Source organism: Pseudochaenichthys georgianus, chromosome 17 (assembly GCF_902827115.2).
Source record: "Pseudochaenichthys georgianus chromosome 17, fPseGeo1.2, whole genome shotgun sequence".
NCBI lineage: Eukaryota > Metazoa > Chordata > Actinopteri > Perciformes > Channichthyidae > Pseudochaenichthys > Pseudochaenichthys georgianus.
In genome coordinates, this window is record NC_047519.1 from 31,792,140 (window position 1) to 31,817,347 (window position 25,208).

At 39.6% G+C, this 25,208-nt stretch overlaps 2 protein-coding genes across 2 annotated transcripts in view; one reads left to right on the forward strand and one right to left on the reverse strand.

Moving 5' to 3' along the window:
- Nucleotides 1-15,517, forward strand: part of LOC117462378 (dynein axonemal heavy chain 8-like) — a 46,287-nt gene extending 30,770 nt beyond the window's left edge. The window contains exons 69-91 of the mRNA XM_071206222.1: nucleotides 95-232; nucleotides 328-455; nucleotides 564-735; nucleotides 836-991; nucleotides 1,882-2,037; nucleotides 2,114-2,296; nucleotides 4,856-4,961; nucleotides 5,037-5,289; nucleotides 5,414-5,604; nucleotides 6,399-6,520; nucleotides 6,595-6,710; nucleotides 8,235-8,437; nucleotides 9,028-9,101; nucleotides 9,197-9,349; nucleotides 9,499-9,654; nucleotides 10,883-10,999; nucleotides 11,082-11,183; nucleotides 11,283-11,443; nucleotides 11,561-11,717; nucleotides 11,811-11,963; nucleotides 12,968-13,157; nucleotides 14,866-14,987; nucleotides 15,148-15,517. Of these exons, the coding sequence (XP_071062323.1) occupies nucleotides 95-232; nucleotides 328-455; nucleotides 564-735; nucleotides 836-991; nucleotides 1,882-2,037; nucleotides 2,114-2,296; nucleotides 4,856-4,961; nucleotides 5,037-5,289; nucleotides 5,414-5,604; nucleotides 6,399-6,520; nucleotides 6,595-6,710; nucleotides 8,235-8,437; nucleotides 9,028-9,101; nucleotides 9,197-9,349; nucleotides 9,499-9,654; nucleotides 10,883-10,999; nucleotides 11,082-11,183; nucleotides 11,283-11,443; nucleotides 11,561-11,717; nucleotides 11,811-11,963; nucleotides 12,968-13,157; nucleotides 14,866-14,987; nucleotides 15,148-15,435 (3,597 nt within the window). The 3' untranslated portion in view covers nucleotides 15,436-15,517. The remainder of the gene's footprint in view (nucleotides 1-94; nucleotides 233-327; nucleotides 456-563; nucleotides 736-835; nucleotides 992-1,881; nucleotides 2,038-2,113; nucleotides 2,297-4,855; nucleotides 4,962-5,036; nucleotides 5,290-5,413; nucleotides 5,605-6,398; nucleotides 6,521-6,594; nucleotides 6,711-8,234; nucleotides 8,438-9,027; nucleotides 9,102-9,196; nucleotides 9,350-9,498; nucleotides 9,655-10,882; nucleotides 11,000-11,081; nucleotides 11,184-11,282; nucleotides 11,444-11,560; nucleotides 11,718-11,810; nucleotides 11,964-12,967; nucleotides 13,158-14,865; nucleotides 14,988-15,147) is intronic.
- Nucleotides 15,518-19,791: 4,274 nt separating this feature from the next.
- On the reverse strand, nucleotides 19,792-23,470 carry LOC117462996 (retinal homeobox protein Rx2-like). Its single transcript, XM_034105395.1, has 3 exons — nucleotides 23,188-23,470; nucleotides 20,585-20,832; nucleotides 19,792-20,229 (listed from the first exon to the last, which is right to left on the reverse strand). The coding sequence occupies exons 1-3, from the start codon at nucleotides 23,468-23,470 to the stop codon at nucleotides 19,792-19,794; spliced, it is 969 nt and encodes a 322-aa protein (XP_033961286.1).
- Nucleotides 23,471-25,208: the final 1,738 nt, after the last annotated feature.

The window sequence follows — 25,208 nt, forward strand, 5'->3', positions numbered from 1 at the left end:
GGAAAGACCTGCGGTACCTCTCTATTAATGTTATTTTAATGATGACATTTTTATTTTGGTTTCATGAACTGTGATGTCGCTTGTCTGTGTGTAGGCTAACCTGGCTGTGCAGGAAATCAGGCTAACAAAGGCTAATAATGAGCTGGGTGCGGCTGAGGCTCTGCTGGCTGCGAAACAAGCAGAGTTTGACATAGTCAAGGCCAAATGTGATGCTGCTTTGAAAGAGAAACAGGTGTGCTTATTACTTTATAAAACCTGTATAATATCTATTTTACTTTAAGATATAAATACCAATTGTTTATCACATGAAACATTGTTTTTTATCAGGATTTATTGGATGATGCTGAAATGTGCAAGAATAAAATGCAGGCTGCATCTACACTTATTGATGGACTTAGTGGAGAAAAGATTCGCTGGATAGAGCAAAGCAAAGAATTTAAATCACAGATTAACAGGTAGGGTTCAATTAGAGGAATGTTCAATTGAAAAAAGTAATAGCCTTTTTTAATGTGATATGTATTATTTACCCATCATAAAGCATTTGATTCTGTTATTCCTGGCAGACTTGTAGGGGATGTGCTTCAGCTTACTGGCTTCTTGTCTTACTGCGGGCCATTCAACCAGAGCTTCCGGGACATGTTGTTGAAGCACACCTGGGAGATGGAGCTCAGGAAGCATAACATCCCTTTTACAGAAAACCTCAACATTATTTCTGCCCTAGCCGATCCTCCCACTGTAAGAAACACCTTAATTTAATTTAAAACATGGTTAACTTGTTGTGCAGCTAAATCGAATTCAGGTTGTGACAAAACACACACTTTTGTTTTCGTTTAAGATAAGCGAGTGGAACCTTCAAGGACTCCCTGGAGATGATTTGTCTGTGCAGAATGGCATCATCGTCACAAAAGCCACAAGATACCCCCTCCTCATTGACCCCCAGACTCAGGGAAAGGCTTGGATTAAGAAAAAAGAAAAGGCTACTATGCTCCAAGTACATAGTACAAATACAGTACATCACAAAGTAGTTGTTTTAACCCTTAGATGCATACGTGGGTATTTTTTTACCCAGTGAGGTGGTTTTCTTGAAGTATCTTTGTAATTACATTTTGTTATCATTTCATATTCCAGCTATTCCTCAAAAAACATGCTTTGGATATCATGCCATTCAAATGTTTAATTTAAATTGTATACATTTTAAGAAATTGTAGTTTTTGTATTACTACCCCAAGCTTCCATAAGTGGGTCAAAAATGACCCGCATGCCTTACGTACTGTATGGCATCCTATGGGAACCTTTGATTCTTATCTCCTGTGGCTGTCAGGAATACATTCACTGTAGAACACACAGACTACATCACAAGTGACACCTCTCAGGAAGATTATTGTACACAGCCAGATCTGATACCTGTCAGTATAATAATAATAATAATACATTATATTTGTATAGGGCTTTTCAAGGACTCAAAATCTCTTTACAATATAAGGGAAGGTTAGGGTGGGGGGTATCGGACTATCAAACTTGATCAACCGGGATGGATTGACGGGGGGTGGGCTATGATGAGTAGACAAGAGAAGAGATGAGTTTTGAAAAGGGACTGGAATACTGTGAGGGTCTCAGAATAGCAGAGATCTTTGCATCAATATGTTCAAAATGTAAAAGAAATGTCTAAAATTATAAATAGTGAAAAATTAAATGTATAATATTTAGTATTATATTTTGGTTCACATTAAAACATATTTTATAAGTGATTTTTCATAACCAAAATGGCATAAAAACACATATTATTCTAATACGGGTCCTTTTTTACCCACTTATGTTCCAGTCACTCGTGTATCTGAGGGTTAATGATACATCGTGTGAAACTAATCATCTGTTTTTCAGGTGACGTCACTCAACCACAAATTCTTTCGCTCCCATTTGGAAGACTGCCTCTCTATGGGACGCCCACTGCTTATCGAAGATGTATCTGAGGAGCTAGACCCTGCACTTGACAACGTCCTTGAGAAAAACTTTATTAAATCTGGTACCAGTTTCAAGGTAATGTTGCTGCCACTTGAAATCACCAATACTACTAAAATGTGTCCTCTTAAATGTTTGAATTTGTCTCATGTAGGTTAAAGTGGGAGACAAAGAGGTAAATGTGATGGATGGCTTCCAGCTCTATATAACCACCAAACTGCCCAATCCATCATACAGCCCAGAAGTCAGCGCCAAGACATCCATCATTGATTTCACTGTGAACATGAAGGGCCTGGAGAACCAGCTACTGGGCCGCGTCATCCTCAGAGAGAAATACGTTAGTGTCTTCCTCTCTATGTTGAACAAAGCAGGTTTTTCTAACATTGATCAATTATATTAGCGATTGTTACAGTATTGAGCATGTCATATTATGTGTGTCTCGGACTACTCTAGAATTTGAGTTTCCCTACTAAGATATTAGTAGCACTTTACAATAAGACTACCCTTATAAAGGGGTTTACGAATAGTTTGTAATTCATTTATTAATTAGGTTGTAAACACTTATTACTCCACTTACTTAACACTTACACTGAACAAAAATATAAATGCAACACTTTTGTTTTTGCTCCCATTTTTCATGAGATGAACTCAAAGATCTAAAACATTTTCTATATACACAAAATAACCATTTCTCTCAAATATTGTTCACAAATCTGAAAGAATCTGTGATAGTGAGCACTTCTCCTTTGCCGAGATAATCCATCCCACCTCACAGGTGTGGCATATCAAGATGCTGATTAGACAGCATGATTATTGCACAGGTGTGCCTTAGGCTGGCCACAATAAAAGGCCACTCTGAAACGTGCAGTTTTATCACACAGCACAATACCACAGATGTCGCAAGTTTTGAGGGAGCGTGCAATTGGCATGCTGACAGCAGGAATGTCCACCAGAGCTGTTGCCCGTGAATTGAATGTTCATTTCTCTACCATAAGCCGTCTCCAAAGGCGTTTCAGAGAATTTGGCAGTACATCCAACCGGCCTCACAACCGCAGACCACGTGTAACCACACCAGCCCAGGACCTCCACATCCAGCATGTTCACCTCCAAGATCGTCTGAGACCAGCCACTCGGACAGCTGCTGCAACAATCGGTTTGCATAACCAAAGAATTTCTGCACAGACTGTCAGAAACCGTCTCAGGGAAGCTCATCTGCATGCTCGTCGTCCTCATCGGGGTCTCGACCTGACTCCGGTAACCGACTTGAGTGGGCAAATGCTCACATTCGATGGCGTCTGGCACGTTGGAGAAGTGTTCTCTTCACGGATGAATCCCGGTTTTCACTGTTCAGGGCAGATGGCAGACAGCGTGTGTGGCGTCGTGTGGGTGAGCGGTTTTCTGATGTCAATGTTGTGAATCGAGTGGCCCGTGGTGGTGGGGTTATGGTATGGGCAGGCGTATGTTATGGATGACGAACAGAGGTGCATTTTATTGATGGCATTGTGAATGCACAGAGATACCGTGACGAGATCCTGAGGCCCATTGTTGTGCCATTCATCCACGACCATCACCTCATGTTGCAGCATGATAATGCATGGCCCCATGTTGCAAGGATCTGTTCACAATTCCTGGAGGCTGAAAACATCCCAGTTCTTGCATGGCCAGCATACTTACCGGACATGTCACCCATTGAGCATGTTTGGAATGCTCTGGATCGGCGTATGCGACAGCGTGTTCCAGTTCCTGCCAATATCCAGCAACTTCGCACAGCCATTGAAGAGGAGTGGACCAACATTCCACAGGCCCCAATCAACAACCTGATCAACTCTATGCGAAGGAGATGTGTTGCACTGCGTGAGGCAAATGGTGGTCACACCAGATACTGACTGGTTTTCAGACCCCCCCCAATAAAGCAAAAATGCACGTTTCAGAGTGGCCTTTTATTGTGGCCAGCCTAAGGCACACCTGTGCAATAATCATGCTGTCTAATCAGCATCTTGATATGCCACACCTGTGAGGTGGGATGGATTATCTCGGCAAAGGAGAAGTGCTCACTATCACAGATCTTTTCAGATTTGTGAACAATATTTGAGAGAAATGGTTATTTTGTGTATATAGAAAATGTTTTAGATCTTTGAGTTCATCTCATGAAAAAAGGGAGCAAAAACAAAAGTGTTGCATTTATATTTTTGTTCTGTGTAATTAATAAGCTTTTATAAGACATGAGATAAACAGGGCAACTGTGACCGGTTGCTTGCCAAATAGTGAGCCCACATTTATCTGTACTGCTAAGTAGGGCTGCTCAATTAATCGTATTTCAATCGCAATTACGATTTTGGCTAGCAACGATTATGAAAATAACATAATCGAAATAAAACAATTATTTATTTTAATTAATTATTTATTTTAGTATTGGTTTTTCAGTTGAATTATACTTAAAGTTCAGAGTAATCAACTGTTAAAAACATACTGTTAAAACATTTTTTTGCAATACATTGATGTTTTCAAAGTAAATGGATAATTGTTTTTAATAATCGTGATATCAATTATTGACCCAAATAATCGAGATTATGATTTTTGCCATAATCGAGCAGCCCTACTGCTAAGCTTTATATCGGCTTACTTCGTCTTCTTCATCAGCCAGCATCCTTGGTATCTGTTGCTCACTGAGTTGATTCTCGCTAAGTAGCCAATATAAGGCTTAGTCATCTTGCCAAATAGTGAGTCTGTGTTGATGTATGAAAGCTATGTTAGAACCGGTTTATAAATGGTTCTTAATGATTAATAAAAATGTTTACAACCTAATTAATAACCTAATTATAAACCCTTTATGAATCCTTTATAAGGGTAGTCTTATTGTGAAGTGGTACCAAGATATCATATTTATTTTTGACAGGAGCTAGAGGCGGAAAGATTGAAGTTGATTGAGGATGTTACTGCCAATAAGAGAAAGATGCAGGAATTGGAAGACAACTTGCTTTACAAACTCAGCAGCACCAAAGGTAAAACAGTTACTGGTGTACCTTTCCTTTTAAGGCAATACCCTTTTTAATAAAAATGTGTTTGTATAATCAAAGGTTCCTTGGTTGATGATGACTCTATGATCGGCATCTTGAGTACAACTAAGCGAACTGCAGCTGAAGTCAGTGCAAAGCTCAGTGTCGCAGCAGATGCAGAGGTCAAGATCAATATAGCTCAAGCAGAATATCGTCCTGTCGCCTCCCGAGGCAGCACCGTGTACTTCCTCATCACAGAGATGAGCATGGTCAATGTCATGTACCAGACCTCTCTGGGGCAGTTCCTCAAAGTCTTTGACCTGTCACTAGAAAGGTTTGTTTTGATCAAAGATGCATTAAGAACAATCTTGGTGCTTATTATATTATTATTTTACATATTTTATGCACCTTTTTATATTTAACATTTACTTTTATCCCTATCATTCATGCTTTTCCAGGTCTGAGAAGTCCGCTAAAACTCAGAAGCGAATTGCAAACATTATTGAGTCTCTGACCTACGAGGTGTTCAGATACACAGTGAGAGGCCTATATGAAAACCACAAGTTCATCTTCACACTCTTGCTGGCTCTCAAGATTGACCTGCAGAAGAATAAAATAGAGCATGACAAGTTTCAGATACTTATTAAAGGTAAGGTAACCATTACTGAAGAGATAATCCTATGCACCGGTTAGTTATTTAACAGATAATGTGCAGTGAGGTGGTCATTATGGGGAAAATAACACCCGACAGGCAGATCAGGAGCCCGGCGTGTAGCGGAGGGATCTTGATCTGCATGTCGCTGCACATTATCCCGCTTATTACAAGGCCACATTCTCAACAAAGTAACGACATGACTCCCAATATTAATTGAAATGCTTTTATGGATTTAGAAAGTTGTATTGATATAAATTGACATGCATCCGCTAAGAAAAATTGTCCGTTGTTACCGTTTGAAATACTTAGCAACGGCAGGAAGGCGGAGCTTTTTGATTACAGATTTGAAAACATCGTTGCTTGCTTTAAACGTAGCACAATTCATTATGTCAAATCTTGGAAAGTATCTAGATATCCCTGCCCTAATGCCAAAGTAACTGGCAACTGAATATGTTTTGCCGTTTGATGTCTATGTCTGGGCCGTTGCGTAAAAAGGAGGGTTTCTTCCCCGTTACCTCTCCGCTGTTTTCTTGTCGCTCTTGTCTTGTCGCTCTTGTCTTGTCAGTTCGAAAAGAAAACTGTATACAGTTAAATCGACCAAACTTCTTTGTGCAGATGTGAGTGTCCTTAACAACGGTCAATAAGTGCTTGACAGCGGTCTGTCTGTACTGGATTAACAACGTGTCACAGTCACGTGTTCTGAATTGACCAATCAGAATCGAGTATTCAACTAAGACATGTAATAAATCATCTTTAAACAAGTTAACACCTTTTAAATATACCAAAAGGTGGTGCTGCTCTTGACCTGAAGACCTGCCCCACAAAGCCGTTCAGTTGGATCCTGGATATGGTATGGCTAAATATTGTTGAACTCGGCAAATTGCCACAGTTTGCCAACATCATAACCCAGGTGAGCTTAAGTTCCATTGATCATACATCTGAATCTTCAATAAAATTGTCCTCACAAGTTGACATTTTTTGCAGGTGTCTCAAAATGGGAAACTCTGGAAAGCATGGCTCAATCTAGACGCCCCAGAGGAAGGTGTCATCCCAGATGGATACAATTCTCTCGATGTCTTCATTAAACTTCTGCTGATAAGGTTGGATCCTCCTGCCATGCATTTTGCTTATGTTACATTTCAGAATATGATGTTTAAAATACTAATGTCACAAGCTATTCCCGTTACAATCCTTTTAAAGCAATGGTTCCCAACCCGGGGGTACAGGGACCCCTAGGGGAACTTGAGGGGATCGCAGGGGGTATGCATGTGCCTGGTCCCCCGCAGGGTGCGTTCTAAAAATAGCGCATGTCTTCTTTGCCAAATAAATAAATAACTTTTGTCTTACATGAATAAAAAAATAACAATGTTTCTTTTCAAATATGACGGATAAAAGTGACTGTTCAGAGGGGAGGGGTCTCCTCCTAAAAAAAGATATTATAGAGTGCCACAGTGACGCGTCCTAAGACCCGGAAGTAAGCTGCGCATGGGTTCCCTCAAGCCCCCAGGAAGTTTGCCGGACTCTGAGGAAAATATTCGTTGTGGCCAAACGGCGGTACTACACTTCCGTTTGGTTGCTGGGCCCGGAAACACTTTTTCCAATTGATTAACATTGAGAAAGAGACGTCTGTAAATCGTTGGATCATTTTTTTAAAACTAAATAAGCTACCCAGTATGAACATTTGTATAGCCCTTACTAAAAACATTCAGTCCTCAAGTTGTAAAATGTGCTAATAACGTTATTCTGAGTTATTTTCCTCTGCATTATGAACGCGCATCTAACCCACGGGACCGCGTCGCCCGGCACGTTCATGTTACGTGTTCAGTACTACATGAGTTTTACCTTTACCCATGGATGCACAATAACAACGGATTATATGATTATATGAATACTTTCGTGACGTTTCGCTCTCTCAAAAGTTGGGCCATTTTGTCTTCATGCGCCAATGAGCAACTCTCATAGGAATGAACGAGGCCCCGCCTCCCACGCTGTATCAAGTTCTTATTATACATCCATGGGTTCCCTCGACAAAAAAGCAATGCAATTTCTCCATAGGATTTGGGAAAATAGCTCGAAATAAGGTCTGTGGTTGACACGCATTTAAGAGACGGATCACGTTTTGTTCAGTCGGATAATCTCCACATGTCTACCCTACTTTTATAATTTTCTAATCATAAATCTATCGATTATATTTATGATTCCATGCGCAGCTTACTTCCGGGTTTTAGGACACGTCACTGTGGCACTCTATTGGCTTCCTAAATAAGTAGTGAGTCTTAACATCATTTTTTTTACCGACAGCAAGTGTACATTTCGAGTTTAAATGCATTTATATTGAATGTGAGTTATATGTGATTTTCATTCTGGAGCAGTTGGGTTGAACACGACAACAAAGGGTTTAATACACAAACAAATGTAGGCGAATTATCACAGATGAGTGGGGGGGGGTGGTACTTATAGAATGGCGACCAGCTCAAGGGTTACTCGAGACAAAAAAGGTTGGGAACCACTGCTTTTAAAGGACTGCAGATGGAAATTAGCTAAATCTGCCATAAATCATCTCTTCTCTGAGATTAATGTATTTGAATGCATGGTCCTTGTTTAAATAAATACATACATTACAGGTCTTGCTGCCCTGACCGCACCCTGTCTCAAGCCAGAAAGTATGTCGGAGATTCCTTGGGCATGAGGTTTGCTGAGCCGGTCATTTTGAACCTTCACAAAACTTGGGAGGAGAGTGACCCTCGCACCCCTCTGATTTGCTTCCTTTCTATGGGTTCAGATCCCACTGAACAAATTGAAGCACTTGCTAAGAAACTTCTACTTGGTAAACATTTCTGCCCTATTAACACTAGAACCTCCAGAGGTCGCTGTATACCTAAAACCGCGAACGGGTCACATTTACCCGCTATTGATTTTCAAGGTACAATGTTCTTTTATTTATCATACAGAAAAGTGAGTTTTGATCGCACAGGGATGAAACTTATACCAATAGAATCTGTGGACTCTCAGCTTTTCACATGATATAGTTTGTGCAGATAGCATGAAGTATAAAATATCGCTACCAGTGCGGATTTAAACGCTTGGTGTTAGACTAGTGTTTTGTTTAGGTACATATCTATCTATCTAACTATCTATCTCTCTCTCTCTCTCTCGCATTTTGTTTTGGTGATTTTTTCAATCTGACTTCATATTGACAATTTTTAACAACACAGGGTGCTACATAACACACTTTCAGGAAAAGTCACGGACTGGGAGACTTGAATATTTGATTGAAAAAAAGTTACATACAATCAAAAAAGAGCTGCGGGTAAAATTGACCCGTTGGCGGTTCTAGTGTTAAACGTTCAACCTTTACAAATTCTCATCTTACTGAAGAATCTCACACAATCTCACACAATGTGCTTTGTCCTTTAGAATGCAGAGCTATATCCATGGGGCAAGGGCAGGAAGTGCATGCAAGGAAGCTTGTTAAGACGTCAATGACGCATGTATGTATTGGTTAATGATAGTAGTACGTTGTATGAATAAAGTGATGGCTGACCATTTCACCCTATATGTGGCTTCTGTATCTTGATATGTGTAGGGGGGCTGGGCCCTTCTGCAAAATTGCCATCTGGGCCTGGAGTTTATGGAGGAGTTGCTGGAAACCATTACAACTGCTGAGACCATTCATGATTCCTTCAGGGTTTGGATCACCACAGAGCCAAATGAGTTTTTCTCCATCACACTACTACAGGTGAGACTTTACAAAGTTATTATTGAAGGTGTTGTGAAAGTGTAACTTCATGTATTACTTTTTTTCCTGACCTTACCCCTACAAATACTGTAATGTACTTACATACAGTAGATGCACAAGATTAAAGCAATTGTTTCTCCCCCCTCCAGTCCTCCATCAAGTTTACCAACGATCCACCCCAAGGAATTCGTGCTGGTTTGAAACGTACATTTGCAGGGATTTCCCAGAACCAGTTGGAAGTCAGCAACCTGCCCATGTGGAAGCCTATGCTTTACAGTGTGGCATTTCTACACACTGCTGTGCAGGTACTGTCCATTTGAGACTCATGGATTAAGTAGAGCAGGGATGGGCAATTTGGATGGCGGTGGGGGCCACATCATTTATGTACTGGCCACCAGGGGGCCGCAGATTTACTTGGAACACACACACACAAATTAGTAGTAGTGGCGGCTCAAGTTGCTTACTTTCATTACAGCAACGGTCTGCAAACATACTCAACATTGTGGTTTACCCCTGAATTCAGTGAAAATATATTCTTTCTCTCACTTTTCTTGGAAAACATGATTTTACTCGGATACCTTTCTCTTGCTCGTGCTGACATCCACAGAGGGCTGTGCTCATATGTGACCCGCTCTATCGAAATCAGTCGGAAGTCGCAACGGCTCATTTCAAAATAAAAGTTAATTTGTGTAAAAAAAACAACTAGTTTTTCGGGGTTCGGGTGTTTTGTTTGATTTTAAATAAACAAAGTCTTAGCTTTCAGAATATGAAACTTTTATTGCCAAAATCACACGATAAATACATTTTTGAAGCTTGTAAAGGGAAGATGGCACCTCTCACTCGCACTCTGCTCTTCCGCAGCGCAGCTCCCCCTCCCTCCCTCCCGCTGAAATTATGAATACAAGGCATATAGTAATCATAGATAACACGGCAGGGTCCGTTACAGTTTGTTTTCATCTGATTTAAATTAAACAAAATCTTGACTTTCAGAATATTAAACTTGTTTTGGCAAATTCAGATGATAAATACAACTTTGAAGCTTGTAACGGAATATTACAAGCGGAGAACGGAGTAACTTAACGTCACAGCAGGCATAACAACAGCCGGTGTTTCTTGTGAGTGTTTCTCTGGGAAACAAACACAATACACACAAACGTGTCACAGATTATTTTTGCAGTATTTGGCTGCTGAACGAAATCATGTAGTATCAGTACTACAAGTAAAAAAAAATATATATATATATTATATATTTTAATTAATTACGTTTTCTAAATTGATCTGAGGGCCGCAAAAAGAGGAGGTGGGGGCCCCCGGTCCGCCCTTCCCTGAGGTAGAGGATCTAATGAGGCAATATGTAGCTCGTTGCATATTTCAGGCTGGGAGCACAACAAGTTATAAAGTCTTAGAAAGGTCTTTCCAAGTTAAGGAAAACATTTTCTTCACAATCACTCAATGTTTTTACTTTCTAATATTATTTGATACTAATTTACCTGCATTTATTCATAACCATGTGTTTATTGCTTTCTTTCTAAGGAGCGACGCAAATTCGGACCATTGGGTTGGAACATACCCTATGAGTTCAACTCTGCAGACTTCACTGCCAGTGTTGAATTTGTTGAGAGACACTTGGATGACTGTGGCCCCAGGAAGGTGAGAATTCGGGAACAGCAGTGTTACTTTTAGAGATGTTTTTATCATCTTCCCTCACTTATTATTGTGTGCTTTCTCCCAGGATGTGTCCTGGGTAACTGTGCGATACATGCTAGCTGAGGTGCAGTATGGAGGAAGGGTTACAGATGATTATGACAAACGCCTACTGCAGTGTTTTGCACGAGTAATATCCTATTTTTTTGTTCCTTTATGTTTAACATCTTGATACATTTGATTATTATTTGTCTTGTTACGATACATGAACAGGTTATTTTCGTTGCAGGTGTGGTTCAGTAAAAAGATGTTCGACCCATTATTTTGCTTCTACACGGGCTACAAAGTCCCAGTGTGCAAGACAGTAGACGAGTACATTGAATGTATTCAGAGCTTACCCACTGCGGACTCCCCACAGGCATTGGGGCTGCATCCTAATGCGGATATCACGTAAAGAAATACATTGTCCTAAAACTATAAATGACAAGGATATGATGCCTATATTGTGTCATTTTAACGTATAAATGATAAATAACATTTCATTTTGCTTTGTTTAATGCTCACTAGGTATCAGACAAACACATCGGCTGAAGTGCTAGAGACAATTACAAATATCCAGCCAAAGGAAAGCGGAGGAGGATCAGGAGCAACTCGGGAGTCCATTGTTTACAGCATGGCAGAAGACATGTTGGAGAAGCTGCCCCCCAATTATGTGCCACATGAGGTGATTTCTTATATTTGTTATTATTAGGGTGGCAGTCTCCACTTTAATACACCTACTCAAATCCAAATTGTGCAATTCTTATACTGGTTTCAGGTCAAAGCCAGACTGTTGAAGATGGGAGCTCTAAACCCAATGAACATCTTCCTACGCCAAGAGGTAGATCGAATGCAAAGGATCATCGGTGTGGTGCGGATTAGTCTGACGGACCTGAAGCTGGCCATTGATGGTACCATCATAATGAGCGAGGTGAGACCACTCATTTATCACTCTCACATACAGATTGTTTTTTAAATATTAACTTCAGTACATTCTAGGGCTGTACCCGAATATTCGTTCGTTGAAGTCCTATTCGGGTCTCAATTTCGTTATTCATTTATTTATTTATTTTTCGTTTTTTTTCAATACATTTAATTTATTGAAATCTCCAATATCAACGTAATAGCTTGTGCCTCTTCGGGGGGTGTTAACACTTAACCATAAACTTTATTGTTTACTTTCTCCGTCTTTATATGTAGATATGACTTTTCTCCGTTAATCTCCGTCACGTTGTTTCCATAGCAACAACAACTTCCTGTCAACAGCGCTAACTCCTTCAAAATAAAAGCATGTCCATACAAAATAGGAAGCCAAGCCAAATTACACTTAAGACATATACAACTGCAACAAAAGTAACAAACACAATGCAATATCCTTTTCAATTTCAAAGAACACAAATTGGGTTATATACATTAACAAATAACTATAAAACAACAATACTGTAGAATAACAAAATGAATGCCGTGAATACACCGAAATACACGTGTTGAACATAGACTGTATATATAAATGGACGTAGGGTCCGTGACGTCACCCATCGGATTCTGCAGAGTTGCCGAGAAGCCCTTAGTAGACGGAGTCGGCCACTAACGGCTCGACAGTGACGTCAGAGTTCAACTCCCGCCTGCTCCAAATAAGGGCAAAGAGGCGGGACCTGCTGCCATCGAGCTGAAAGTTCCAGAGCTAGCTGAAGCTACCAAGCTAAGCTAACATGCCCCCCCCCCCCCCCGCGCGGGCCGAATATTCGCTGCTGATTACTACCAATTATCCGGAGCCCAACAAATTGTATTTGGGACAGCCCTAGTACATTCCATTTTGTTCTAACCATTTTTCAACAATTGATATTCTATAAACATGTTGTTTAAAATATGAATTTGCTTTCATTATCACAAGGCTGTAAGTTACTGTAAAAGTGATCTCTACTTGACTCCTAGAACCTCCGTGATGCACTGGACAATATCTTTGATGCCCGTGTGCCAAACCAGTGGAGGAAAGTCTCCTGGGATTCCTCCACACTGGGCTTCTGGTACACAGAGCTTCTGGAGAGAAACAAACAATTTCACAGCTGGGTGTTTGAAGGAAGACCAAAAGCTTTTTGGATGACAGGTTTCTTCAACCCGCAAGGTGAGTCAAGTATTCATTATTAGACTTTCCAACAGATTTAATTAGATGTATTGAAACATGTTAAGTTTGACTGTGGTAAATCAGGGTGTCTTAAAAAGTATTAAAAGTTGATAAATACATTTTGCGAAAATTAAGGGCCTATTAAAAAGTATTAAACAGCATTTTCCAAGGTATTACATTTTGTAGCTTGTTTTCAATAAGTATATAAATTGTCCAAAGAGGTTGTATTCTAAAGTCTGCCTGAATGTAATCATTGCGTAGCTGTGTAGTGTGATTCTTTGTAGTTTATTTATGGCATCCTGTTGGATTTGACCTCATCTGAACTCGCACTCTCACTGCTTGATAGCGCGCGAAGGTCCGTTTACGCCGGTTGTTAAACAACATCGTTATGGGGAAATGCAAGTTTGCGTCCAAATGGTTGGAAGATAAGGAGGAAGGACGATCAATACTGTATATAGTATATGTGAGGTAAAGTGTGTCACCAATGTAATCGGTTAAAACTCAAAGTGGCGATGAGGTCTTAAAACAGGGGTGGGGAACCTCCGGCCCCCGGCCGTATACGGCCCGCGAGACAATTTGATACGGCCCTCAAGGTAACACACACAAAAAAGAAAAAAAAATTAAGAAATCTAGACCGCAAAAAAATTAGACAAGCGAGTGCCTGTTTTTCCTGGCCAAGGTCAGGGTCCTTGAGCACAACACGAGCCTAACATGTCATCACGTGGTATATGTCTCATCTGACAGGGGTGCAGTTCTGACGGAGAGCACCAGAACGCCGCTCCGGTACTTCCAAAAATTGCAGTACCCATAAGGAGCCGTACACATGCCGCAGTTTTTGCGTGGCTGTGTCTTTAGTTGAAAGCCCAGTGGCGATCTGTTCATCTGTCACACTGATCATACAGTCAATAACTTTGTTGTTATTAGCATCTGGTTAGCTAGCTATGCTAACGAATATAAGAAGCTTTTTCTCCTACCAGGGAGGTAAAGGCACATCTTTATATGATCATTATAGTTATAACAAATAAGAGAATAAAGTAAACAGGTATAAAATACTATGACAGTAAAAAAAAGTTATTAATAAACAAGAATACAGTTTGAAAGGGGAGTGATTTGTAAAATATCCATAAAGAAAAACATAATCTGCTTAGAGTTCTGTTTCATATGGATGTTGAGAGATGTATCCATAGATCTCCTAATTTTGCTCTCAAAGTGCACCAGATTGATGCTTTTAACTTTTAAAAAAAGTTCCAGGGGGAGCATGCCCCTGGACCCCCCTAGAGGAGGTTAGGTTCCCCCCCCCCCCCACACTTAAATCATGTCCACATGGATAGGAAACTAAATTGAACACATCTTGTGTCCATATCTTTCTGTTTGGGTGGTCATGCCACAACCGTGCACGTGCATGCATGCGTGAGTCATGGTAAAATATCTGGATTAAGAGGTTGTTTTTTCTTTGCACAGCATGAAAGAAAGGCCAAATGAATGGGCTGTGATTTTAGTACTTTTAAGCAGAGGTCAATCATTTGTACGGCCCTTGGAGGATGTTGAAAAAATTTAAATGGCCCTTGAGAGAAAAAAGGTTCCCCACCCCTGTCTTAAAATGTATTACATCTGACTTCAGGATTCCTGCATATACCCTGTAAATGTGCTGTGTTCAGCTGGTGTTGAATTTATATCAGATAATGTATTTTCTGTGGGATGTGTATAGGGTTCCTAACCGCTATGAGACAAGAAGTAACGAGGGCAAACAAAGGCTGGGCTCTGGACACGGTAAACCTGCACAACAAAGTTCTGAAACAGGCCCAGGAGGAGATCACTGCCTCGCCTACAGTGAGTGGAAAAGCATGGAGATGATGATATATATTTCTCAATTAAGCTTACACTTTCATTCATTATAAACTTGGTCAGACATTAAAATAAGTATGATCATATGTCTGCTTACTTTAAATGTGAGATGATAATTCTGTCCCTGACTGCTTCTCTTCACCAGGAGGGAGTCTATGTCTATGGTCTGTACCTGGAAGGTGCCAGCTGGGACAGGAAGAATGTCCACCTCATCGAGTCCTCACCCAAAGTGCTGTTCACACCCCTGCCTGTCATCCACATGTTTGCCATTAACTCTACTGCCCCCATGGACCCCAAACTGTATATCTGCCCCATATACAAGAAACCAAGGCGCACAGATCTGAATTACATCACAGCAGTGGTGTTGCATACCCTCCAGCCACCAGACCACTGGATCATGCGTGGAGTCGCCCTGCTATGCGATATCAAATAATAAGATAGCTGCATGTATTTGTTAATGTGTGACATTGCTTAAAGGGGAAATAAATGTATTTTTAAGGTCAAATATTTAAAAATGTATTCTTACCAGTTTTATTTTTCTAGTTGTCTCACTCACTATCTGTGTATTGGTCAGGAAGTATGAATGACTTTTCAAACGTTGCAGATCAATTAAATGTTTATTACAAACTGTTCACAACCACACGGTTGCTTCACTTGGAAAAGTATCAATTGTTGGTAAGTCATTGCATTACTATCAAAAACTGATACTTTTTATTTTTTTGATCACGCATAAATTACATTTCTATTATTACATTGCATTGCATTTAGCTGACGATTTTATCCAAAGGGACTTACAATAAGTGCATTCGACCAAGAAAATACAAACTTGAAGAAGACAGAATCATATAAGTACAGAATCATATCAGGTTTCATAGAGCCAAAACATGTCAAGTTCTCCAGGAGAGGGGGGCTGAGTTCTGAGAGGGATAATGGAAAAGTGATACCCCACAACTCTGCAGTGCAGGTAGATGATTCCAGTATTCACTATTGATCCAAAAGTGGTCCTTGAAAAGCACATTAAAAAACCTAATGTGTACATCTCTCTAGAAGTCTCAACTCAAACTGAAAAAACAACAACAATGGTCAACAGCATTGTCAGACTGATTAATTTCCACACTAAGCGAGTGCAATCAATTAATCTCCATGCCTGTATGCACAACATTTGACGCAGCTTGGTGGCTTCAAACAATATGGACACATCTACTGAGGACAGAGCTGGCAAGTTGGACATGTTTCTGATGCCATTCCATCATGTCAATCCCGCTATGTGATACAAAGAAAAGTAAGGGTTTCCTATTTGATCTTGCTGCCTTTTTTTTATTAAATAAAAGAGATGGTAATATTGACGCTTATTTTGTATACAGGTTAAGACAAGAGATGAATCCATAAAGCCCAAACACCTACAGAAAGAAAGGAAGCCAACCACCATAAACTCTACAATCAGATCAGCACTGGAATGCAGGTATCTCCCATTGGTGAAAGGTGAAGAGAAAATAACTAGTCGTTGCAGAACTTTACAGCAACAAATTCTAATTCATCATGTTACAGTTATGTTTTAACTCTAACCACTAGACAATAGGAGGTAATTTTCTAAAGCAATGGATTGCTTGCTTGATGTTGCTAAGAATCAAATCAAGCCGTGCATTCAGGCTGTGTGGGCAAGCATGTAGAACAGAAAATAAAGGGTTGGGTTGGGTACCCCCTTTCAAACACTACAGTTGCCAGATCAAAAGACCAAACTAAGCCAGAATCAGAAAAAAAAATGCACACACTACAAATCTCCCAATGTTTTAAATGTGCAACTTTGGATCGAACAGAGATCTTTGTCAGCCATTGTTAAATCTTTTTAATACAGTGTGCAGATCTTTTGTCTGATTCTCAATAATGTAAACATGTTTCGAAACATGCTGAACACACAAAGTAAGAGACTGAATGGTAGTCAATGCAATGATTGGCAAAACGAAAAGGTTAACATGTGTGCCGATGCATGTTATGCACAAGACAGACGAGGAAGGAGGTGCTTTTTGAGTGACATGTCCTTTTTTCTAGAGGGAACACTGGGGCGAAGACGAGTAACTGGCGCCAGCCAACAAAATCCCCCCACTCTCTAAATGATCCCCAATTATGTCAACGGGGGGAAATGGTGTCCTTTGAAAAGTGTTCTTAATCAAACCCAATTAATTCCGCTCCTTACCCTTATTATTTCCACCGTGGACCCTGTCCCGCTAGTCAGCCTGTTAACTAGAGCCCGGGCCCCAGCAAAGGTCACGCTTGGCCAAGCAAAATAACATAATAATGTGCGTAATTAAACACTAGTTCTGAAAGTGTCTCTAGCAAATTCTGGGTGTTGCAACATTAAGTCTTTCTGACAAAGGTGTGGTGAGAAAGGATTGTCACGTAACATAGTGTATTCACTTTAAGTTTTTTCATCTACTTACCACTAATGTATTATGCACATTCCCTACCTAGCTATTTTGGCTCCATTATTGTTATAATGCAGAGATGCTAAGAGGCCTATATCATTTGGTAAAACCTAGGTTTAATTGTTTTTATTATTATCTATCTGAGTCTCTACTAAGCCAAGAGTATTCCTTATATATATTTAACATGAAATGTATATTTTCAAATCAAATAAACAAATCCTTGCACTCCATTGTTCCTTTGAATATGCAGACCCATGAACACTTCATTAAGCCATTTTGTGAGTTGACACAAGCATTTATTTATTTATGATTTTAAAAATCTCCCACCCTGATGTTGGCTTTTTCGTTTAGGTTGACTGGGTCCTTTTTACAAACTGCCATCCAAAATAAATTAGTGCAGCTGAACACACGCTACCGTAGGGCAATTAGAACTTGAGCCCTTGTGGCCTCTGCAGCCTAGCGGGCGGGGCCTCCTGACACCCCTGGTTGGGCCTGATGAAGTGGAGCTTCATCTGCCTAACGGCCTGGCAAAGCTCCACAGGCTTGGACGAACACAACAGGCCTCCATCAGGCCAGCTCGTTCTGTCACAGCTTACATGGCCTTTTGTACACCAGCGCTCATTAACGGCACTAAGTCATGTTGGTGGCTCATTAATGCATGCATAGAAAGAAATACAAGATCCACCATCAACGTTATTCTACAGTGGTGCTACAGTAACTTTATTCTGTATTTTGCACATGTTAAATGAAAAACACATTCTTTAAACTCAAAAGTACTAGAAAATACTTAACTGATGACATCTTTTTTTTAAACATAATAAACATCCTCACACATTTATTAATGTGTTTTCTAGTAATAAGAAATGTCGTCTTTGGCCTTTTAGTCCACTGTTGTCAACAGGGATTGTAACAATATAAAAAACAAAACCTATAAAACTGACAATGTGGGTGCTGCCATTTCTAAAGGCCATGATGGACACATTATGTTTTAGAGTGATTTAAAGGAGGACTTTTCCTCACACTTCATTGTGGTGTACACATATTTTCATTGCCAGCACTAGATAAAACTTGATACCACCTTATTTTTCCAAATAGTGGACAGCATTGGTAAAATGCATTACAAGTCGTTCTTCCATTGATTCCATTTAATTGCATGTTTTTATTGCCTTTCCAAAGCCAGAGAGGAAATGATTTACTAGTAAAGCACCTTTTTGCTTTATTTCAATGCACACATACCAAATGCCAACATATTGTACTGTGTAAAACACACAAGCAATATTATCATTACGTCTCTGATAAAGGTTAATGTAACGTAATTTCCTTCTTGTTGTGGTCCAACAGTGCTACATCCAATGATAAGAGAGGCTGCCAGCACCTATTAACTCTCTCACTCATAATCCACCTGTCTTTAGGGAATATTTTGTCAACAATGCAATGAAAAGCATCCTCTACAAATAAGATGAAGATTAAGACAGGACATAACAAAAAACAAAATCAATATGTTGTGCCGTATCGGTAAATAAAAAATATATAAATTGTCAAGTTTGAGGGGAGGGGAGGGGAGGGGCAAAGATAATCAGGTCTTGAAAAAGTTTTTTTCAGGGGCAACTGAAGGCATTTTGTCTATGGCTGAGAATCCGGGGTTAATCGCTTTAAAAGCAGTAATTAGGTGTTAAGAGGTATGCTTGTCTGTCTAAATTAGCTTCTGAGCCAGATTACGCTCTGTGACTTCCGATAACCTACCCCATCAGGGCTCAATGCTCTTCAAAAGGCCAGTTTAATGATTTAAATCACACACACGCATATCGCTTAATAGAATTAAGTGGGAGAATTGCTTTGAATAAAATTGTCTGCCAACTTTCAAATGAGCTGAGAATATAGTAGAATATGCTGGACAGCCGATAGACTTTTTTTTTTAAATAGTTTGAATATCATGGAGAAAACCCAACCGAAAGACATACACAGAGAAACCCCTCTTTGAACCATCCATCTGTATACTACAATTGTCTAGTTCTAGGATCTAGATACCAGAAAATGCCCAAAGCACAGAGCTCAGTTATCTCCACAAAGATACTCTCTCAGGAGAGCAGGAAAATGTTCAAACCAAAGTGTAAAAACATTCATATTGAGGATTTTCTCTAAATAAGAGTCATTTCCAAAAACCTTCGAGCTAAATCAAAAAAGGGCCCCCAGAGAATCAATCATGATTTCTTTTTTTTAGAGTTGCTTATTAGCATCAGTGAAATTATGTCTGACTCATTTGGTGCCATGTATCGTCGTCATAGATACAGGAAATAATCAGTGAAAAATATGTTTGTAAACATTCACGGGAAACAGCTAAAAAATCCTTCCAAAGTGCCTCATGATCACATGTGCTGCCAGGTTTTATCCATTGACTGAAGGTGCTCTTTGGCCTTCATCCTGAGTGCTGCGATGCTGGAACTCCTTTCGTCCTCCATCGGGTATTTATCGTTGAAGCTGGGCGGGCACTGGTAGGGGGGAGGACCCATTGGCTGCATACCTTGGACCATACCAGGTGGGTTGTTGAGGAAGCTGTGACTTGAATAGGCCTGCTGCAGGCCCTGCGGTGAACCCATGAACCCTGGGATGGTATGCATGGGTGTGGCACTGGACATGGGTGAGGTCAGCCAGGGATCTAGGGGCATCGGGTTGGACATTGGCCCCACACTGGGAGGCATCGGAGGACGATTGAAGGATAGCATGGGTGAGTCGTGAAGCTTCATGGTGCTAGTATCCATCTTTTCTTGTCGTCTCCACTTGGCTCTCCGGTTTTGGAACCACACCTGGACCATGGAAATGAAATAGATGCTATGAGAATATGCTTCAATAGCATTAAACTATGTACCTCCTAAAGGTGGTATAGGATTGCAGAAACTTTTAAATTAACTTTAGCAACAAACAGTAGATTTGATCATATGTAGATAACCTTAGCAAAACCTAATTTGAGGATAGGGTAATGGCTCAATTAGAAGTGTTCTAGATAAATCTCCATCATTCCTAAACTGGACAACTGTTTTTCTACTCTTTTTTTTGTGTAAAAGGAAATATCCAAACAAATGATACAATAATTACATTATAAATTAAAGCACAGGCTGTGTACCAAGACCACAGGAAACTATTTGGATATCACTTAGTTACCTGAACTCGAACCTCTGGCAAGTTAACCTTCATTGCCAACTCCTCCCGACTATAGACGTCTGGGTAGTGGGACTTCTCGAATGCTCGCTCCAGCTCATGAAGCTGATAGGTGGTGAAGGTAGTACGGTTTCTTCTGTGTTTCTTTTTAGTGCGCTCTTCCTCTGTAATGGCCTCTTCAGCAACATCCACTTCCTTCTGCAGACTGCTCATTTCTTCAACACATTTGTCAGCGGAGAAAAGGTCTGATTCTAAAATTAAGGACAAAATACGAATAGTAAGATTTGTAGCCAGTTCATCATTTTAGGGACAATTCGTTGTGTGCACTATCCTACCTATAACTACCAAGTCAGTAGTAATAACATATCGGTAAATCTTTAACAGTTTACACCTCAAAACTCAGATTACAAATTTAGAAACGTCCAAAGGCAGAAACATAGTTAGCAATGCAATATCTGAATGAGCATGGATCATTTTACACTCCATTTCCAAGAAAGGTGTCTCCCATTTCATCCATCCCGGAGACTACTCCTTCGTTTATTTGATATCAAATAAATAATGAATTCGTAATACTTGTCTTTTCTTGTTTGAAGACAAAAATATGTCCCAAGAATTAAGAAAAATCATTATCAACATTCGAATATCACATTGTAACATACAGCCTGTTTAAAAAGTGAAATCTTAACTCTTCTCATGATAAAACAGCTTAATGGACACCAGGGGTTTGGCAAGTCCAAATAATATCACATCTTTCACTGAATTCTTCCCTCTCAGTAATCCCATAGTAACAGATGCTACCAGTTAAACCTGCAAGTCCCCGCCTCCTCTAATCTAACAAGGGATTTAAACTGTCAAAGTCCAGATTCCGTCTTTTAAAAAAATTGATTTGAAGCAAGTAAACTATGTGTGATGCACCCAGCTAATCATACCAAATTGTAAGAGAATATTGTCAACAGATTGTTTGTTAGAAAAAATGTAGTCTGGTCAAAAAGAGCTTTGTGTTCAAGGCACTTGAATTTCTTAAAAGCATTGTATTAAATGGTGCAACATGACATGGGTATGACTGGGATTTTTGCCTTTAATAGCCACAATAAGTTAATGCCATAATGGGAGATGCAAATCTTGCAGATAAATAAGTAAAATGTGTCACTACAGAGAATGGAGGCTCCTGATTATACAGACATGTTTGTAGATCATTTGTGTATCAACATTCCAGTCTTCAGGTTATCTTTCATCAAACCATAACCAGAATCATGTCATGTCCTACACCCTAAATATCACTATCTACCCTAAGGCAAACAATACAGGGTTCCCCTAAGCAGGCACCACCCTTGTCCCTCTATCCTTTTAAAGCCTTTAACACCATTGCATGTATGTGTAATGTGTATTTGTGAAGCGCTTTGAGCATCTGGAAAAGCGCTATAAGAAATATAAGGAATTATTATTATTATCTAAGAGGAAACATGTAGATATTAGGTATTGGCTTCTTTTGTCTAATAGAGACGGGCATGTTAATTTAATGAATACATTTATTTACTGTGATTTTTTTAGTGAGTGTGTTGTCCAAGGCACATTTACCACTGGGACTATGAGGCCTATATAGCTTATCAGAAGTGAACCAACAAAACAAAACAACCAAAGACACAGAAATCACTTCTTGTAATGTACTCTTCTATCCATTCCTTTGTGCTCCTGGTCAGAATTAATCTGGTGTAGCTCACCCACTGGATTTTGTCTGTTGTGGCTACTGTACTGTTCACATCGTTTGCAGCTATATTATTTGTTCATGTAATTTTTCCATTCAAAATGTTGGCTTTTGAGAAACAAACGTTGCATAAGAAGCTTATCTCAGACAGTGAATTACTGCTTCTAGGTTATTACAAATCTGCTGTACACTGGGTGCACATTACCTTTTTAATATTAACCAAGTAACAGATGGCCACATTTACTCATGGCAACTGAGAGAACATATGTGTTGCTATTGGAAGTGTCCATAATTATACAGAACCTGTCAGGTGTTGTTGTTTTTTAAAACTTTTTCCAGAGTTTGCTAAGTGGTCTTTTTATTGATTTTTTCATCTGCTTCATCATGTCAGTAAATTATTACATGGGATATAGAAATATTGTATTTGATAGCTTTAAGCTTACAGCCTGTGAATAGGTTCAAAGCATTTGAATGGATCATATCGATCACATGGTTTTATTTGTTTTAAGATACAGGTGTTGTTTAATCAAAAGTTAATAAAAAACGTATGTATGTACAAAAAAACATAATCGATTACGTTCCAGTTTAGCTGATTAGCAATAGGTAGTGATGTCTGGCATCAGGCTTATATCACTGGCTTCTTCACCTCGAACTGTATTTTGGTTGTATTTCCAACAAGGCCCATCCAGATGTCCATACTTAACAAACGCCTGCAGTGGGGGAATGTACCATGTGGGGGTATTGCGTTCGAAACTTGACATGCGAGACACAAACAACACCATTTTTGATAATACAGCCCTATTTCCAATTTGTATACAGTTGAGCAGAAAATCCCCAAAGTGATCTAAGGAAGTATTTGAGAGCGTTCGTGCCTGATCGCTTCTTTCCTCAAAAGACTCACCATGGTAGGAAGAGTTTTGGGAGCTGTCACCCAATTCTGAAAGGTGCCTATAGGGGTCCGACGGGATCTGCTTCTGAGGATGCTGTGGGTTTTCTCCATTGGCTTTTTGGCCATCATCATCACCTACAGAATGGAGTAAAGGGTCCTGGTCTTTAGTGAATCCCAGTATGACATCAATACTGTGGACCCTGCCACCATTGCTTGATCCAGCACCTTTGGCCATGTCATAGTTGTCCAGGCAACTATCGTCCACAATTCCGAGCGTATCCATTGACAAATGCATCCGAGCCTTTTGAGACACTATGTTGCTTTCCAAGTTAGAAAAAGCAGAGCAGTTGTACAGAGTTGTTGTTCTGTGATGGAGCAGACTTGTGCGAAGCGTGAGGGCTGTATCCTTCGGTGAGGCTGATTGTATTGTTTACACAAAAGCATAACAAACTCACATCTTTGTCTGTAAAGGAATGAGAGAAAAGAACCAAGATGTAACTAAAACACTTCAAAAGCCTCGCCAAGTTATACTCTTAGTATAAAATACATAATAAGGATCGTACATAGTCACTATATGCAGGCAATGTTTTGTTGCAAAAATAGATTTAACAATAATTCATAATAAATAAATAATAAGTGAGTCTAAGGAAAATGTTAAGTGAATTGTGTCTAGAAGAGGTTTTCGAACTCTATCAAGTTTAAATCACAACTGCATAACCTTTACATTTTAAAACCTCAGCATTTGAAAAGTTTTGTAAAAATGTATGCAGTTAGAAATTACCCTATTAAGTTTAAATACCAATAAACTTGTGTTGATGCACAAAAAAGCAACCTGCTCTTCGACAATATTTACACCTCTTCATTATGAATGTGCATTATTGACAGAATGCACAGTAATGAAGTATAAAAGTTATCTTACCTTCTTTCAGAATCCTACCATCGACTACGCTACAGACATGGTGTCTCTGTAGTCCATAGACAAATGACACTAACAATATCTACTGTAGGCGCTTGGCAGTTAAGTCCTTGAAATCCCCTGCACACAAGTGAGCAAAGGACCTACCGTTGGAGCCCTGTTCAACGAGCACATGTAATGTCTTTCTCTCCTGACAAAACTCCCCTTAACCACACAAGACACCAAAGCCTGCGGGGGAATGGTAGTAAAACCAAAGGGTTTAAGAGGTTTATTAATTGGAATCCTTCCCCTTTAAGAATGACTGACAGTTGTTTTCTGGTCAAGTAATTGCTCCAAATGTGTCCTGCTTTCAGACCACAGAGGGAGGCCATTGCTAATGAAGCCTCGACAAAACTTTCTTTCAAAAAATCTATTGTCTGAAAGATAATGGCTCGTACTGAGAGTTTTCCCTAATCCCTTCATTATAGACAATGTAAGGGAGAAAAGACACAGAGATGGACTTTTAACTTGAATGGCTACAAACTGTAAAGACTTGTATTAATAAAATAGTTTCATTCAAGTAGGCACTTAACTCTGCTTTTGGAATAGCTGGCATTATTTATAAAATAAAATAAAGCAAAAAAGTGAATTGTGTGTTAATACACAACTATACATTGAACTATATTATAGTAATTATAGTCTGATGATAAAAATGTGTTGTCTGTGTTAGGGGGACTTACAAGTAACAAAGTAACAAAATACAGTCCTATTTAGTTTAAACTAATTAATTTAAACAGAGTTTGAACCCAGTCTTTATTATCCTTTTAACATTTTTATTTGTGACATCCAACCAAATTGTTTTTGTTTTTACTTGGCCTGTTTTGCCAAATAGTATTTTTCCTCAGCCTCTGATGGTTCAAAGTAGAATTGGGTTGGGGCATCGTGGGCATTTTATCCTGCAGCCTGTAAGTTTCTCTTCTGCCATCTGGCACAACCAAAGCTGTGGTAGCCTCAGTAGGTGTTGCAGAGATCAATCCTATCCTTAATGAGTCTTAAGACTTCACTAGAGATTTACTCTGACCTCACTCTTCCTATCAGAAGATATATTTAGGACTTCTTTCACGTAAGACAATAGAAA